This window comes from Anolis carolinensis, chromosome 2 (genome assembly GCF_035594765.1).
Source record: "Anolis carolinensis isolate JA03-04 chromosome 2, rAnoCar3.1.pri, whole genome shotgun sequence".
NCBI classification, from domain to species: domain Eukaryota; kingdom Metazoa; phylum Chordata; class Lepidosauria; order Squamata; family Dactyloidae; genus Anolis; species Anolis carolinensis.
Window position 1 is genome coordinate 19,075,889 of NC_085842.1, and position 16,378 is coordinate 19,092,266.

The 16,378-nt window shown below is 43.8% G+C and overlaps 3 protein-coding genes across 7 annotated transcripts in view; 2 read left to right on the forward strand and 1 right to left on the reverse strand.

Moving 5' to 3' along the window:
* LOC100551566 (zinc finger protein 271) overlaps positions 1–16,378 on the reverse strand; it is a 46,237-nt gene that overhangs the window by 9,346 nt on the left and 20,513 nt on the right. Inside the window, exon 1 of one of the 4 annotated variants that reach the window (XM_062973349.1) lies at positions 16,313–16,345. The exons of 1 other annotated variant lie outside the window; for it this stretch is intronic. The gene's annotated coding sequence lies outside the window, so the exon portion shown is untranslated. 2 more of the 4 variants (XM_062973347.1, XM_062973348.1) reach the window with 2 other exon arrangements.
* On the forward strand, positions 2,570–10,573 carry LOC100551766 (zinc finger protein 202). 2 transcript variants are annotated; one of them, XM_062973507.1, is made up of 6 exons: positions 2,570–2,648; positions 4,250–4,297; positions 4,421–4,937; positions 5,548–5,647; positions 8,116–8,195; positions 8,386–10,573. In XM_062973507.1, exons 3-6 carry the CDS (start codon positions 4,524–4,526, stop codon positions 8,548–8,550), a joined length of 759 nt encoding a protein of 252 aa, XP_062829577.1. In that variant the 5' UTR covers positions 2,570–2,648; positions 4,250–4,297; positions 4,421–4,523; the 3' UTR covers positions 8,551–10,573. The 2 variants fall into 2 exon arrangements, with proteins under 2 accessions (XP_062829577.1, XP_062829578.1); XM_062973508.1 differs by having other exon boundaries at positions 8,407–10,573.
* Positions 9,408–14,606, forward strand: LOC134295836 (zinc finger protein 268-like). The gene is made up of 2 exons (XM_062969290.1): positions 9,408–9,585; positions 10,569–14,606. The coding sequence occupies exons 1-2, from the start codon at positions 9,408–9,410 to the stop codon at positions 12,527–12,529; spliced, it is 2,139 nt and encodes a 712-aa protein (XP_062825360.1). The 3' UTR covers positions 12,530–14,606.

Genomic DNA, 16,378 nt, shown 5'->3' on the forward strand with positions numbered 1-16,378 from the left:
TTCTAATAACCCAGATTGATTTTAACATTTCACAATACACAAAACCCTGACAAAATAGAACTGTAGAGAGTCTACTGAACAAGCCAGTACCTGCTGCATACCAGTACTGCCATCTGTTGAGGAGTTATGAAGACATTACTTTTCATTCAATCCTCGTATATAGGATGGCTGTGCAGAACAAATTTTAACAGGTATTGCTTTTGTAATGAATTATGCTGAAATTCCATCTAATATACAATTGCTATAGGTATAGGAGTCCTTGCTAGTTTTCTCTCTGGCAACCCTAGCTCCTGTCAGCAATGCTATAGGAAAGGCTGCACACCTGCCTGCTCAGCGTTCACATGAGGAAACAGAGGAGGAAGGCACCATAATGGCTTTACAGTCAAACTCTTGGACCAGCCAAGATCCTTGCTGGTGATACTCTTGCTAGAAACCCTGCACTGAACTGGGTTCAATGGCTTGGGACGTGTGTGTGTGTGTGTGTGTGTGTGTGTGGAGAGGGGGTGTGTCCAACTTTATAAAGTGCTGAATGTGGACTATAACCTTAAAAAGCCTTACATGATTTCGGTCCACATTACCTACAGGGTCACCTTCTTCCATATAACCTACTTTGAACATTGAAGTCCTGAAGACTTTCTGTATATACATCAGATTTTAATATGAATGTCAATAATACGTAGTATAATCTTACATAGGATTTGTGCTACATTAGAGCAGTAAAGAGATATCACTTAAGTAAGAGAAACATTAAATAACCAAAATAAAATAAAATACTCATCCAACCAGCCAGAACCAGTTGGCAACCATTGCCCAGGGGGCCTTAATGGATTGTGGGATGACCTGATGGGAGAGATCCAACACCTAAATGAGCTGTCAGCATTCAAGGCAAAACTATATTTCCACCAGACCTACCCAATCCATTTTAAACAATAAATTTCAATATACTGTCGAAGGCTTTCATGGCCGGAATCACTGGGGTGTTGTGTGGTTCCTGGGCTATATGGCCAATGTGTTCTAGCAGTATTTTCTCCTGACGTTTCACCTGCATCTATGGCTGGCATCTGTTGGAGGTGGAGCAAATGGAGTGTGTGTGTGTGTATGTGTATATATGTGTATGTGTGTGTATATATTATATATATAGAGTCTCGCTTATCCAACGTTCTGTATTATCCAACGCAGTCTGCCTTTTAGTGGTCAATGCTTTTGTAGCCAATGTTTTCAATACACTGCGATGTTTTGGTGCTAAATTCGTAAATACAATAATTACTACATAACATTACCGTGTATTGAACTGTTTTTCTGTCAATTTGTTGTAAAACATGATGTTTTGGTGCTTAATTTGTAAAATCATAACCTAATTTGACGTTTAATAGGCTTTTCCTTACTCCCTCCTTATCCAACATTTTCGCTTATCCAACGTTCTGCCGGCCCGTTTATGTTGGATAAGCGAGATTCTACTGTATATACACACATACATACATACCACCCTCTGCCATGCATAGCAATTGATGCTCAGTCTTTTAAAGTAACTGTCATGTTATGTTGTTTTATCTTATGTTGTACTGTTTTTAACATTTTATTGTTTAATTATTGTGTATGCAATGTAATGTTATGTTGTTGTTCAAGTTTGTCCCTGTATAAGCCACCCTGAGTCCCTTCGGGGAGATGGTGGTGGGATATAAAAACAAAGTTGTTGTTATTATTATTATTTGTGTCAGGAGCGACTTGAGAAACTGCAAGTCACTTCTGGTGTGAGAGAATAGGTTGTCTGCAAGGACGTTGCCCAGGAGACGCCCAGATGTTTTGATGTTTTCTACCATCCTTGTGGGAGGCTTCTCTCATGTTCCCGCATGGAGCTGGAGCTGATAGAGGGAGCTCATCTGCGCTCTCCCCGGGTTGGTTTTGAACCTAGCAGCCTTCAGGTCAGCAACCCAACCTTCAAGTCACAAGGCTTTAACCCACTATACCACCGGGGGCTCCTCATTATTATTATTACCAGGGTAGAATGTCCAGGTTGGGAGAAAGAACCCTTGTCTGTCAAAGAGAGTGTGGCTGTTGTATTGTCGAAGGCTTTCATGGCCAGAATCACTGGGGTGCTGTGAGTTTTCTGGGGCTTAGGGCCACGTTCCAGAAGCATTCTCTCCTGACGTTTCGCCCACATCTATGGCAGGCACCCTCAGAGGTTGTGAGGTCTGTTGGAAACTAGGCAAGTGGGGTTGATATATCTGTGACTGTGGAAAGTCCAGGGTGGGAGAAAAAAACTCTTGTCTGTTGGAGGCAAGTGTGAACGTTGCAATTAATCACCTGATTAGCATTTACTGGCCTTGCAGCTTCAAAGCCTGGCTGCTTCCTGCCTGGGGGAATCCTTTGTGGAGAGGTGTGAGTGTTGTAATCAGCAAGATAGAATTAGCATTGGGATGGCCATTAGAGTCGTCCTCTCACCCTTCCCTTCCCCTGCCAGCCTCACCCGTCCTTCTCCTCCTATTCGCCTCCGGGGTTCTCACGGGAGAAGGGATGTTTCTGGGGGTCCCCTTTGGAAGTGGCTTCCTCAGCAGGACTTCCGCTTCCGCTTCCCGTCACGTGACTGAAGCCCCGCCAGTCCTCTTCCTCAGAGTCGTCCAGTCAGAGCGGGCTTCGCGAGGAAGAAGGTGCCACTCTCTGAAGCATATTGGTTGCTAGGAGACGGTATTGTTCTATAGCAGGCCTGGGCCAACTTGGGCCCTCCCTCCCTCCAGGTGTTTTGGACTCCAACTCCCACAATTCCTAACAGCCGGTAGTTGGAGTCCAAAACACCTGGAGGGAGGGCCCAAGTTGGCCCAGGCCTGCTAAACGCTCTTTAAGCCGCTCCTCATAGAACTTGTTCTCCAGACCCTTGATTATTTGAGTTGCCCTCCTCTGGACACTTGGCTCATGTTTAACTTGTTGTCCACGAGGACTCCATATAAAATCTAGATTATCTGCTTTGGGCTGGATTATATGGAAGTACAGACTCATATAATTCAGTTCAAAGCGTGTGAGTTGTCTGCTTTGATAATTTGGATTATATGGCAGTGCAAAAGGAGCTTTAGAAATGCCCTCCCAATTCCTGCCCTATGTAGTATGACTTCAACATGCATGGAAACGATTAGGTTTTCAAAAGTATATAGAGTAGAGTCTCACTTATCCAAGCCTCGCTTATCCAAGCCTCTGGATAATCCAAGCCATTTTTGTAGTCAATGTTTTCAATACATCGTGATATTTTGGTGCTAAATTCGTAAATACAGTAATTACTACATAGCATTACTGCGTATTGAACTACTTTTTCTGTCAAATTTGTTGTATAACATGATGTTTTGGTGCTTAATTTGTAAAATCATAACCTAATTTGATGTTTAATAGGCTTTTCCTTTATCCCTCCTTGCTATCCAACATATTCGCTTATCCAACATTCTGCCAGGCTGTTTATGTTGCATAAGTGAGACTCTAGTGTAATGTCTTTTCATAACATTCATAATTTTACTCCCAGACTGTAGCTTTCTTTTTTATTATTTCCATACCTTTATTCTTTATTCCTTTAGCCGGCCATAGTCTCCTTTGTTTATGCCTTCCCCAGCACTTTAATGGGATAATCCTTTTGTATCGTCCTCTCCCCGACTGTATCTGATACTACAGTAGAGTCTCACTTATCCAACATAAACAGGCTGGCAGAACGTTGGATAAGCGAATATGTTGGATAGTAAGGAGGGATAAAGGAAAAGCCTATTAAACATCAAATCATGTTATACAACAAATTTGACAGAAAAAGTAGTTCAATACACAGTAATGCTATGTAGTAATTGCTGTATTTACGAATTTAGCACCAAAATATCATGATATATTGAAAACATTGACTACAAAAATGGCTTGGATAATCCAGAAGCTTGGATAAGCGAGTGTTGGATAAGTGAGACTCTACTGTACTAGCACTTTTATGGCCCAGTTCTTTTTAGGAGCCAACCCAGGATTTTATCAAGCATGCTTGTTTTGTATGATCTTATTTGTTTTATGACTTTCTTTATTGTTGATTGATTTGTTTTATTGTTGTGTTTTATATTGTCTGTTTTGCCTGGGCTTGGCCCCTTGTAAGCCGCCCCGAGTCCTCGTGGGGAGATGGGGCGGGTTTAAAAATAAAATTATTATTATTATTATTATTTCCACCCCTCCATGTACTTTGTTCCCTGAACTGTAAATCACACCTACTAACCCTTGACATCACTCCTTCCTTACTTAGGCGATTCCTCTGTTGTCCAGCCTTCCAAGTGTAGTGCCTTGGCGATGGGTATGTGAATATGTTGCATGAAAAAACTAGCCCCGGGTCCTTGGTCCTTAATTCAAGATTCATGGCAAAATGTTATCCCTTGAGAGTATTCATATGAGCTCGTTCATCTTCTTTGGTTTGCAGGCCCCACCAGTTCTCCCAGTCCTCTCACTCTGAATGTCATCTGAGAGAAGAGGTGGATGTATCTTCATCCAGACTGAAGGCAGCCTAGAAGCGCAGAACCAAGATGGAAGGGCAAGAGCCAGCTGCCTCCCAGTTAGAAGTATGTTTTTCTACTATTGAGGAAGAGAACAATAAAGCATTCTGGGAGGACTCTTGGAAGAAAGACTGGGAGAGCAGTCCGCTCCATCCAGTCCTTCAGGGCCAGCGCTTCCAGCATTTCCGCTATGAGGAGGCCTTGGGGCCCCGGGAGGTTTGCAGCCGCCTCCACTCTCTCTGCCGCCTGTGGCTGAAGCCAGAGCGACACTCCAAGGCGGAGATGCTGGACCTGGTGCTCCTGGAGCAGTTCCTGGCCGTCCTTCCTGCGGAGATGGAGCGCTGGGTGAGGGAATGTGGGGCAGAGACCAGTTCCCAGGCCGTGGCTTTGGCTGAAGGATTCCTCCTGAGTCGGGAAGAGGAGAGGAAGTGGGAGAAGCCCCAGGTAAGAGAGAGGTTCATCTTGTAGTTTCAATGAATCAAGAATAATTGTTTTGAAGGATTTAAGAATAATAGAAACAAGTTGGAATGAGTTCAGAGAAGCATTAAAAAAGGAGGACCCTGGAAAAGAGACGTGGAGTGCCATGACTGTCCCCTTTGAATCCCCGAGGGCTCTCATGGAGAGGAGGGGGCAGTCCTCTCCATTCCCTAAGGTGGTATAACCAGGTATAGTGAGCTGAAGTTATAGGATGGCAAATTTTGAAGATTAAAGGGAACATATTGATAATTCCAGCCATGTGTATGTTATTCACAGGTAGAGATAGCGCAACAGGGACCTGAAAGCACAGATATTCAGACTTAGGTTACTCAGTCCGAGAGCCCCTCTTGGGTAGCCCCAATTACAACCCCAGGATTATGTAAACCACTTCCTTCATCTCTGCAGTAGCCGTTTTTCTTCAGATCAAGTCCTGAAGCAGAGTGCAGTGCCCAAACAAAGGAAAGAGAATGAAGAAAACCAGTCTTAGTCCCAAGCTGTCTGGAACAGGTTGCAGAAAGAGAGCCCTCCCTCCTTTTCTAATCTTTATTTTTCTTTGTGATCTGTGCTTCTTGTTCAGGTGCAGGACTCTTGTACAGATGAGATCAACAAGTTGGAGGAGTTTCCTTCAGACACTATGTGCGTTTCCCAGATTGGAGAAGGCGAATCTATCACATTTGGTAAGGGATGGCCAGTGGTCCTTCTTGCTTGCTCACCTCCTCTTGAGTAGACCTGAAATGTCTGAGCTGTGTGAACTGAAAAAAATTGGGAAGCCTGGGAGCTTAAAATGCTGTTGACATGAGACATGTCTCCATAATACTTATTTGTTCCACTTTATTTATTTATTATGGGAGCCCCAGTGGCGAAGTGCATTAAAGCACTGAGCTGGAGACAGAAAGGTCCCAGGTTCTATCCCCGGGAGCGGTGTGAGCGGCCGCTGTTAGCTACAGCTCTTGCTAACCTAGCAGTTCAAAAACATGCCAATGTGAATAGATCAATAGGTACCTCTCCGGCGGGAAGGTAACGGCGCTCCATGCCGTCATGCCGGCCGCATGACCTTGGAGGTGTCTATGGACAACGCCGGCTCTTCGGCTTAGAAATGGAGATGAGCACCAACTCCCAGAGTCAGACATGACTGGACTTAACATCAGGGGAAAACCTTTACCTATTTATTTATTCTTTATTTCTATCTCGCCGTTCTCACCCGAAGGGACTCAGGGCGGCTTACAAAACTGGCAGAATTTGATGCCAATATACAACAATACAAAAGAATAAAACAAGCAGTTAAAAACAGTAAAAACAATACAAAATATTTGAGCCATTCATCCACAGAACCTTGTACATAAACCTTAGTTCAGACCGAGTCAAAGCCAACAAAACTTAATCTTTGAACACTTGCTCGCATAGCCAGGTCTTCACTTTCTTTCTAAAACTCAAAAGGGATGGAGCCTGCCAGATGTCACTAGGGAGGGAGTTCCACAGCCAAGGAGCCACCACTGAGAAGGCCTTGTCTCTCATCCCCGCTAGCCACACTTGTGCGGCTGGTGGGACCGAGAGCAGGGCCTCCCCTGAAGATCTTAAATTATGTTGTAGGTCATAGTGGGAGACACGTTTGGACAGGTAAGCTGGGCCAGAGCCGTTTAGAGCTTTATAGGCTAAAGCCAGCACTTTGAATCGTGCTCGGTAGCTAATCGGCAGTCAATGAAGCTGACATAACAGAGGAATAGTGCTCTCCCTGTACACTGCTCTGGTTAACAACTTGGCTGCCTCCCGTTGGACTAATTGAAGCTTCCGAACAGTCTTCAAAGGCAGCCCCACGTAGAGTGCGTTGCAGTAGTCTAATTGGGATGTAACAAGAGTGTGGACCACCGTGGCCAAGTCTGGCTTTTCATGGTACGTGCGCAGCTGGCGCACAAGTTTTAGCTGTGTGAAGTCTCCCCTATCCACCGCTGAGACCTGGGGCTCCAGGCTCAACGATGAGTCTAGGATCACCTCCAGACTGCGCACCTGCGTCTTCAAGGGAAGTGTGACCCCATCCAGCACAGGCTGTAACCCTATACCCTGTTTGGCCTTCTGACTGACCAGGAGGACCTATGTCTTGTCTGGATTCAGTTTCAGTTTGTTGGCCCTCATCCAGTCCGACATAGCGACCAAGCACCGGTTCAGGACCTGAACAGCCTCCTTAATGACAGGTGGAAAGGAGTGACAGATTGGACATCATCTGCATAGAGATGACACCGCACTCCGAAACTCCGGATGATCTCTCCTAGCGGCTTCATGTAGATATTAAACAACATGGGGGACAGTACAGAACCCTGCGGGACCCAACAAGTCAATGGTTGTGGGGCTGAGCAGGAGTCCCCCAGTGACACCATCTGGGACCGACCTTCCAGGAATGAGTGGAGCCACTGCAAAGCAGTACCTCCAAGGTCCATCTCCACGAGGCGTCTCAGAAGGATACTGTGGTCAACTGTATTGAAGGCCACTGTGAGGTCCAGCAGAACCAGCAGGGACACACTCCCCCTATCCAGCTCGCGGCGAAGATCATCGACTAAGGCGACCAAGGCTACCAAGGCTGCCTCGGTATCATGCCTCGGCCCAAAGCCAGACTGCACCAGATCTAGAAAACTAGTGTCCTCCAAGAATGCTTGAAGTTGTGAGGCAACCACATGTTCCATGATCTTGCCCAGAAAGGGGAGATTGGAAATAGGCGAAAGTTACCGAATTGAGTGGGGTCCAGTGATGGCTGCTTCAACAGCAGTTTGATCACAGCCATTTTTAGGCTCGTTGGAAACTTGCCTTCCCGGAGGGAGGCATTCACCAAAGTTAATAACTTTAAGTTAAGTAACTTTCAAAGTTACTTAATTCCTTTGCTTCTGTCTGGATGTTTATGGTGGTGAATGTGCTCTTGGCTACATTGGCACAAATACAGAAACAAATAGAATCACCCTCTACGTTTCCTGGGAATAGATCGCAACCCCCCTGGAAAACAGAATAGTCCATATTAAAGACCTGGGACCAAGGAGAGAGTTTAAAAAAGCATCACCGGGCAAGGGGAGAGTGGCAGGCTTCGGAAGGAAGGAACTGTAGGGCAGCCTGGAAAAGAGACTGGTCTCACCCTCCCCAATGTCTTTCCTCTCTTTCACAGGCAGTGAAACATGGCCAAGTGATAGTAGCACAACTTTTCACGATTCTTTCCTAAGAAGAGATTCTGCGGAACCAGATCAGGTAGGCAGCAGGATCCCGGGAGGGGAGGGGAGGGAAAGCCAGGTCTCTTGGTTCCTTGAATATTGCCCTAAATGAACCTCTCTTTTCTACATTCCTTCAATGAAAGATGTTTTCAATCAATGACATAATCAAAGATGTTAATCACAAATGGCCTGTTTTTTCTGACTTAGTTGTCATTTTCTCCTTGCAGATAACATTTTTTCCCCTTCAGGTGACTTTTGAAGATGTGTCTGTGGATTTCTCAGAGGAGGAGTGGGCCCTCTTGGATCCGAGCCAAAAAGCCTTGCACCAGCAAATCGTGGAGGAGAATTTGGGGATTGTGTCATCCCTGGGTAAAGCTCCATTATGCTTGTAGTTAACCAAATCCGTTTACAAGTTCTAAAAGTTATCTAGTGTTTCAGATCTTCCTCTGAAGCCATAGAAAGTAAGCTCATTCCATATCCATATAGGGGCCAGCCAAGAAGACAATAGGCACTTGGGTGGAGTGGCCACATTAGATGAATTCTAGGCAGTGGTCATTTTCCATCCACCAACCATGCTTGTGATGGTGGTGGGAGTGAGAGAAGGGCTTCTCTTGAGGATTCTAGCGCCCAGGTAGGTTTGGACAAGGAGTCAAATAGCCTGGACCTGAGCCATTTAGGTCTTTATAGGTCATAACTAGCAATTTGAATTATGTCTGGAAACAGATGGGTAGCCAGTGGAGCCGTGGCAGCCATGGGTGAGATTACAAATTGCAAAGTCTCTTGATGGGGAGATGATATTCATCTCTAGAAAATTAGTCTTTTCTACTACCTTTATTCCATTTGCGTTGGAGCCATCTAACTGAGCAAAAGCCACTGGTGTTTTTAAAGGTTGGGCTTCTATTCCCAACTGATTTGCTAGAGTTGGGACAATCAGACATCTGGTGCACCCACAGTCTAGATCGGCTTCTGTTCTTACCCTTTGGCCCATCTCTGGGTTTTGCAGTTCCACCATCACCCAAACGGTATCGCATTTAAAGCTCACTGACAAGTTTTTGCCCTGGGATAATACAATCTGCTGTTGAGCATTTGAAGCAGAGCGTGACGCTTCCCTGCAGCCATTCTCCATTATCTTCCAAGTCTAGCTCCCCTCTTCCAGCTGACATTCGACCGGGGCCCAGAGCTGTCTCAATCACTGTTGACACTTTTTTTGGTCACCTTGGAAGGAGGGAAAGTCTTCTGTTGCGGGGGCATGGTTCCTCTAACCTTGGAAAGTCCCTTCCAACAATTCACGGCTCCATACCCCTCCTGGCCACACGTGCAGCATGTTCCTCTTCTTCCTTTCCTCTCCCGACTGTTTGACCTGGCCCGTGAAGAGGGAGTCACCCCCGAGATCCTCGGCTGTGTTCTTCCCCACTCATCATCTCTGGGTGTCCTCTTAACTTGTTCTTGATTGCGCTCGACTCTTCCGGTGAGCATGATCTATTATTCCAAAGTTACTGGGTTACCTCGGTGTAGTGCCTACTCCAGAACCCCCTTTCTCCCTCTATATAGACACCTATTTTTGTCTTTGGGGCCAAAGCCCCAAGAGGAGTGGCCTTGTTAAAAAGATGTAGCCAGTATTTTCTCTTTGTCCATGTATCAAGTTTGATCCAGTTCTTTCAAGCCATTTAGGAGTCTTTGCAGTCCATACATACACACCTTGATTTATGTATAAATAGATTTTTTTCATACACAAAAACATACAATACATTCAAATGCAGGCTTGTGTAACTAACAATATAAAAAAGTAGGGGGTGCTTTTTACAAAAAAGATTCAGGGGCTAAAATGGGAGAAATGACATTTAATCATGTAAGTGTCAGGAGCTGATTTCTGCTGTTCAGGAAGTCACCATAAAGCCTCTCCATGAGAGCTCAGGGTCAGCCAGGGGTGTCAGTGGAGAAGTTTGAGAGCAGCTGAATGGACTAACTTTTCTCGTGGGGAAAAAATGATAAGTATGTTGGAGGCGTGGAGTGAGATTGGAAGGAAAGGAGAGGTGTTAGTCAAAATCGCCATTAGCTATTTTTTTCTTGGAGCTGTAAAGGTCTGAGTAATAAAGCCAAATCCAGAAGACTTTTGTGAGTGGCCCAAGTTGTCAACTAGAACCTTCAAGGAATGAAAATAAGGAGTAACAAAAAAGAGAGAAGGTCAAACACCAAATCTGTGCTGCTTCAGTCAGTCCTTTTTAAAGTGGCGACTTTATTCTGGCTTCTAATCTGAATTTGGATGTTTGTTCTGCTGCCTGATGCCATGAGGTTAAGTTCACCTATTTTTGTGCCATCAGGCAGATGGAGGGTTTTTGCTTTCTGTGAGAAAGGGCTGTCTCGACTAAATGCATTTTGTAATTTGTATATTTTTAAACTTTAATATAAGCTTTGCTTTTCAACACCATTCACACAGGAGGAAGGCCATTAAAATGGTTGCAGTATAAAAAGAGCTTCAATCAAAAGAAACGCCTTATTCATCAGGCAACTCACAAAAGAGAAAGGCTGTGTAAATGCTTGCAATGTGGAAAGAGCTTCAGTCACAAGAATGTCCTTATTATTCATCAGGCAACTCACACAGGGGAGAAGCCATTTAAATGCTTGCAGTGTGAAAAGAGTTTCAGTCACAAGCACGACCTTATTAGTCATCAAACAACTCACACAGGAGAGAAGCCATTTGGATGCCTGCAGTGTGGAAAGAGCTTCAGTCTAAAGGGAAGCCTTATTCGTCATCAGGCCACTCACACAGGAGAGAAACCATTTAAATGCTTGCAGTGTGAAAAGAGCTTCAGTCGGAAATCACACCTTGTTTGTCATCAGGCAACTCACACAGGAGAGAAGCCATTTAAATGCTTGCAGTGTAAAAAGAGCTTCAGTCAAAAGCAGCATCTTATTACTCATCAGGCAACTCACACAGGAGAGAAGCCATTTCAATGCTTGCAGTGTGAAAAGAGCTTCAGTCTAAAGGGAAGCCTGATTCGTCATCAGGCCATTCACACAGGAGTGAAGCCGTTTCAATGCTTGCAGTGTGAAAAGAGCTTCAGCGAAAAGAGAAGCCTTATTAATCATCAGGCCACTCACACAGGAGAGAAGCCATTTAAATGCTTGCAGTGTGAAAAGAGCTTCAGTCACAAGAACGGCCTTATTAGTCATCAGGCAACTCACACAGGAGAGAAGCCATTTCAATGCTTGCAGTGTGAAAGGTGCTTCAGTCACAAGCACAACCTTATGAGACATCAGGCAACTCACACAGGAGAGAAGCCATTTAAATGCTTGCAGTGTGAAAAGAGCTTTAGTCTAAAGGGAAACCTTATTAGTCATCAGGCCACTCACACAGGAGTGAAGCCGTTTCAATGCTTGCAGTGTGAAAAGAGCTTCAGTCACTACCACGACCTTATTCGTCATAAGGCATCTCACACAGGAGAGAAACCATTTAAATGCTTGCAGTGTAAAAAGGGCTTCATTCAAAAGCAGCACCTTATTACTCATCAGGCAACTCACACAGGAGTGAAGCCATTTCAATGCTTGCAGTGTGGAAAGAGCTTCAGTCTAAAGGGAAACCTTATTAGTCATCAGGCAATTCACAAAGGAGTGAAGCCATTTCAATGCTTGCAGTGTAAAAGGTGCTTCAGTCGCAAGAACATTCTTATTAGTCATCAGGCAACTCACACAGGAGTGAAACCATTTCAGTGTTTTCAGTGTGAAAAGAGCTTCAGTCTAAAGGGAAACCTTATTAGTCATCAGGCAATTCACCAAGGAGTGAAGCCATTCAAATGCTTGCAGTGTGAAAAAAGCTTCAGTCACAAGCACGTCCTTATTCGTCATCAGGCAACTCACACAGGAGACAAGCCATTTCAATGTTTGCAGTGTGAAAAGAGCTTCAGTGAAAAGAGCAGCCTTATACGTCACCAGGCAACTCACACAGGAGTGAAACCATTTCAGTGCTTGCAGTGTGAAAAGAGCTTCAGTCAAAAGGTAAATCTTATTAGTCATCAGGCAATTCACAAAGGAGTGAAGCCATTTAAATGCTTGCAGTGTGAAAAAAGCTTCAGTCACAAGCACGTCCTTATTCGTCATCAGGCAACTCACACAGGAGACAAGCCATTTCAATGTTTGCAGTGTGAAAAGGGCTTCAGTCAAAAGCACAGCCTTATTCGTCATCAGGCTACTCACACAGGAGAGAAGCCATTTCAATGCTTGCAGTGTGAAGAGAGCTTCAGTCACAAGCACAAACTTATTAGTCATCAGGCAACTCACACAGGAAAGAAGCCATTTCAGTGCTTGCAGTGTGGAAAGAGCTTCAGTCGAAACTCACACCTTTGCCATCAGGCAACTCACAAGGGAGAGTAGCCATTTAAATGCTTGCAATGTGAAAAGGGCTTCAGTCAAAAGCACACCCTTATTGGTCATCAAGCAACTCACACAGGAGTAAAGCCTGTTAAAGGATATCAGTGTGAAAAGAGCTTCACTCACAAGCATGTCCTTATTAGTCATCAGGCAACTCACACAGGAGAGAAGCCATGTAAATGCTCAGTGTGAAAAGAGCTTCAGTCAGAAATCACACCTTGTTTGTCATCAAGCAACTCAAGGCAGAGGAAAACTATCTGTTTTCCATCTGTCGGGGGTGCTTTGAATGCGATTTCCTGCTTCTTGGCAGGGGGTTGGACTGGATAACCCATGAGGTCTCTTCCAACTCTACTATTCTACTAGAGTGTGGAAAGATCTGCAGTTAAAACACAAGACTTCTTTTTTAATTATCAACCCATATGGAAGAAATGGGGTAAAAGGAAGATCATTTGTGTTACATCAGAGTGGGCATGAATCTTTGTTATAGAAACACTAAGTTAAAAAGCCATGGCTTTTGTGGGAAATAATAATCTGACCAATATCTCATTAAGCATAACTAATAATATTTTGAGAGCTAAAGGAAGGATATTTCAAGTTTTCTTTTAGCCATTCATGAACATTGGTTACTGCAAATATTTCCTGTCATGTATATGCAGGGTTAGAAATACATTTAATTGAGATGTTTGATTCAAAGTGTGGGAATGGGTTTAATTAATGACTAACAGCCCTGTATTTCATGTAGTTATATATATATGTGGGACTGAATTTTCTAGTATGAAATAACTAAGAAAGAATCACTGATGAATTATCTTCTATCTATTCATGTATACAGAATACTGCGAATGTTTCTTGTCCTATCTATAACATATAAATAATAATAAATCTATTAACGATGTATGTGTGTGTATTAAATGCCCCAAAATAGATGGTGTTTCTTAAAACATGTAGGTGAAAATCTAGTTTAACCTGAAGAAAAGGCTTGTTCAGAATTCTGGGTCTCTTTCTGTATGTTATAATATTAATGGAATGATTTTACATTGAGTCTATTTACAAAGGTCTAAAGGAAAAAATCTGAATGATGATTTCCTTTAGATCATCTGGTTGGTTGTGAGCTTGGAATGTCCTGGCTGAAAATTAATAAGGCAATTTTAATCCATTCAAACAGGGAGATAAGGTTATTCCCACTTAGAATTGCTTTTGTCCTTTAAAGCAACTTTCCTCAACCTTGATCTTTTCTCCAGATTGACTAGAAAACAATCTATTAAGATTTTGCAAGGGACATTGGTAATGTAACATGTCTAGAAACTGTCATATTGGGAAAGACTGTCCTAAAATATATTTTTCCTATATGTTGTGTTAACCTAATGTTTTATGCTCCTGAGATCCCCATTCCTTCCCTTTGGGGGAAACCTTGTTCCTGAACCCAAAGATGTCTTGCATCCCACACAATTGTACAGCCTGGAGGGAAGAAACCAAGCTGGGAACTTCCTCATTAAGTTCCCAGTTTGAATTAAGTTCCCAGTTTCACCTATAATTTTGGACTTTACCTGGACATTGCAACACAATACTTCAATTCAGACGGGGAAATTACCTCTCCCTATCCTTGGGGAAGAACCAGTTTCACCACCCTGCACCTTTGATGAACAGGACCTCTCGCATCGGAAGGAATCTGCATGTCTACAGCCAAACCCCAACCTCTGTCATTTTGCATAATTGTATTAATATATGATGTTTTGTTTCTCTGGGGTCTGGAATCGCCAGCCCAGCCCTATTAATGGGCCATGCCATGTTCATCTCATAAGACAATAGCATTCCTGGGTAGGGCCAGAAAATGCCATCAATCACTTTATTTTTCCTGTTCAGTAAAAGGAACCCTATTCATCAATGCTTAATCATCCCTTGTCCCAGCCCACACTGGCCAGTGAGCCAACCCCCTCTCTGTGACTGGCCAGAATTAAAGGCTTGGTTGCAGCCTATGTATAAAAAGGGCTCTGAAACTGTATTCTGTGTGCTATCTATGAATGTATCACTAGCTAGCATCTTACCTGCAGATAATAAAATTTTCCTTGGCTGAAAATCACTTTCTCTCCTTGCTTGCTGGCTAATTTCAATTGGGCCTAATCTATTTGCTCACCAAAGAAGGGACTCACTCAAAATGGGCAGCTCGGGCGGATCACTTGCCTGGGTTTCTGCCAATAGGCGTCTCCCGGGTCTCACTGCCAGGGGTTGCCTCCTAAAATGGGACCAACAAGTATAGGGCCCTATTCTTGACCCACATGTTCTTCTACAGTGAGGACATCGATTTCCACGTGGAAGGTGGTCCCAGTCAGGGACTTTGTTTCCTGAACTGACTTTGTCTGTACAACACACCTATTAACGTTTAACATCACTTCATGTAATTGCATACCAACCTCCCCAGCCTCTTTCCATCAAATGTCATTTTTAAAAGTTGAATTGTGAGTAATATTAAAGTAATGTTCTCAAAATGTGGAAACTTTAAGATGACAAAGTTGCTAATCATACAACTGACGCTGTTAGATAGTCACTGATATACTGCAATTTTGCCATTCCATAAACATGAACACAATTGGTTTACGATATTTAATTCAATGAGAATTCCTTCTGAAGAATTATTTAGTGAGGATGTGAAATCTTTTCTTTTAGCCTTGTCAAACCCCTGCAATTTGTGGTCCTTTGACAAAAAGTGGTGGATGAAAAACGGAATGGGAGGTGTGGGGAAGTGAGAAATGATTCATGATTATCAAGGATACAGAAATGGGATAAACATACTAAAGGATGATAAATGGGTAGAGAAGATATACTTCTGTGTCAACATAAGAAAAGCGTAGATGTTGCTAGTGAATCCTTTGGCTCCAGACTGGCAGCTCCAAACACAAAAACCCCATCAAAGCATGGGTTCCACTGGTAAGCAAAATAAGTGAGAACAAACATCAAAAGGCACAAATAGAGAGTGGGTTTAAAGCATAAACTTCATTTAATTTTCCTTTTTAAATAGTTTTTTATATATTTATTTATAAAGACATTCATTGAATTTTCCAAAACGGTTGAGAAATTGAATACAAGATGCACCCCCTGCAAACATAGTTTGACACACAAAACCTGCAGCCAGCTACAGCAGGCATGGGCAAACTTTGGCCCTCCAGGTGTTTTGGACTACAGGCTGTTAGGAATTGTGGAAGATGTAGTCCAAACACCTGGAGGGCCCAAGTTTGCCCATGCCCGACCTACAGAAAAGGGAGCTCAATGCTTCCCCATTACCATTCCTACAGCCCCAAACAGCACATAACAAGTCATATTTGAAAAGGCTGCATTAGCTAAAAGGTTGATAAGGATGCAAAGGGAGAGACACGTCGCAATATCATCTGACAAAATTTTACTGATGGCAGAGAGGTCAGACTAAATATGATCCCTGGGGAAGGTAATGGCAACCCACCCCAGTATTCTTGCCATGAAAACTACATGGATCAGTACATGATGAGACATCATCATGAGCGGAGACATCTCATTGGCAACGAAGGTCCGCCTAGTCAAAGCAATGGTATTCCCCATAGGAACTTCTGGTTGCGAGAGCTGGACCATAAGGAAGGCTGAGCGAAGGAAGATACACGCCTTTGAACTCTGGTGCTGGAGGAAAATCCTGAGAGTGCCTTGGACCGCAAGAAGATCCAACCTGTCCATCCTCCAGGAAATAATGCCCGGCTGCTCACTGGAGGGAAGGATATTAGAGGCAAAGCTCTCACCCTTCCCTTCCCCTGCCAGCCTCACCCGTCCTTCTCATCCTATTTGCCTCCGGGGTTCTCACGGGAGAAGGGATGTTTCTGGGGGTCCCCT

What these genes read in the sequence shown, in the direction of transcription:
- LOC100551766 (XM_062973507.1), top strand. Translation starts at nt 4,524, where the DNA reads ATGGAAGGGCAAGAGCCAGCTGCCTCCCAGTTAGAAGTATGTTTTTCT. An exon ending in GGAAGTGGGAGAAGCCCCAG is followed by an intron (nt 4,938 to 5,547) that starts GTAAGAGAGAGG and finishes CTTCTTGTTCAG; the next exon opens with GTGCAGGACTCTTGTACAGA. An exon ending in ATTCTGCGGAACCAGATCAG is followed by an intron (nt 8,196 to 8,385) that starts GTAGGCAGCAGG and finishes TTCTCCTTGCAG; the next exon opens with ATAACATTTTTTCCCCTTCA.
- LOC134295836 (XM_062969290.1), top strand. Translation starts at nt 9,408, where the DNA reads ATGGTTCCTCTAACCTTGGAAAGTCCCTTCCAACAATTCACGGCTCCA. An exon ending in TCCCCACTCATCATCTCTGG is followed by an intron (nt 9,586 to 10,568) that starts GTGTCCTCTTAA and finishes CTTTAATATAAG; the next exon opens with CTTTGCTTTTCAACACCATT.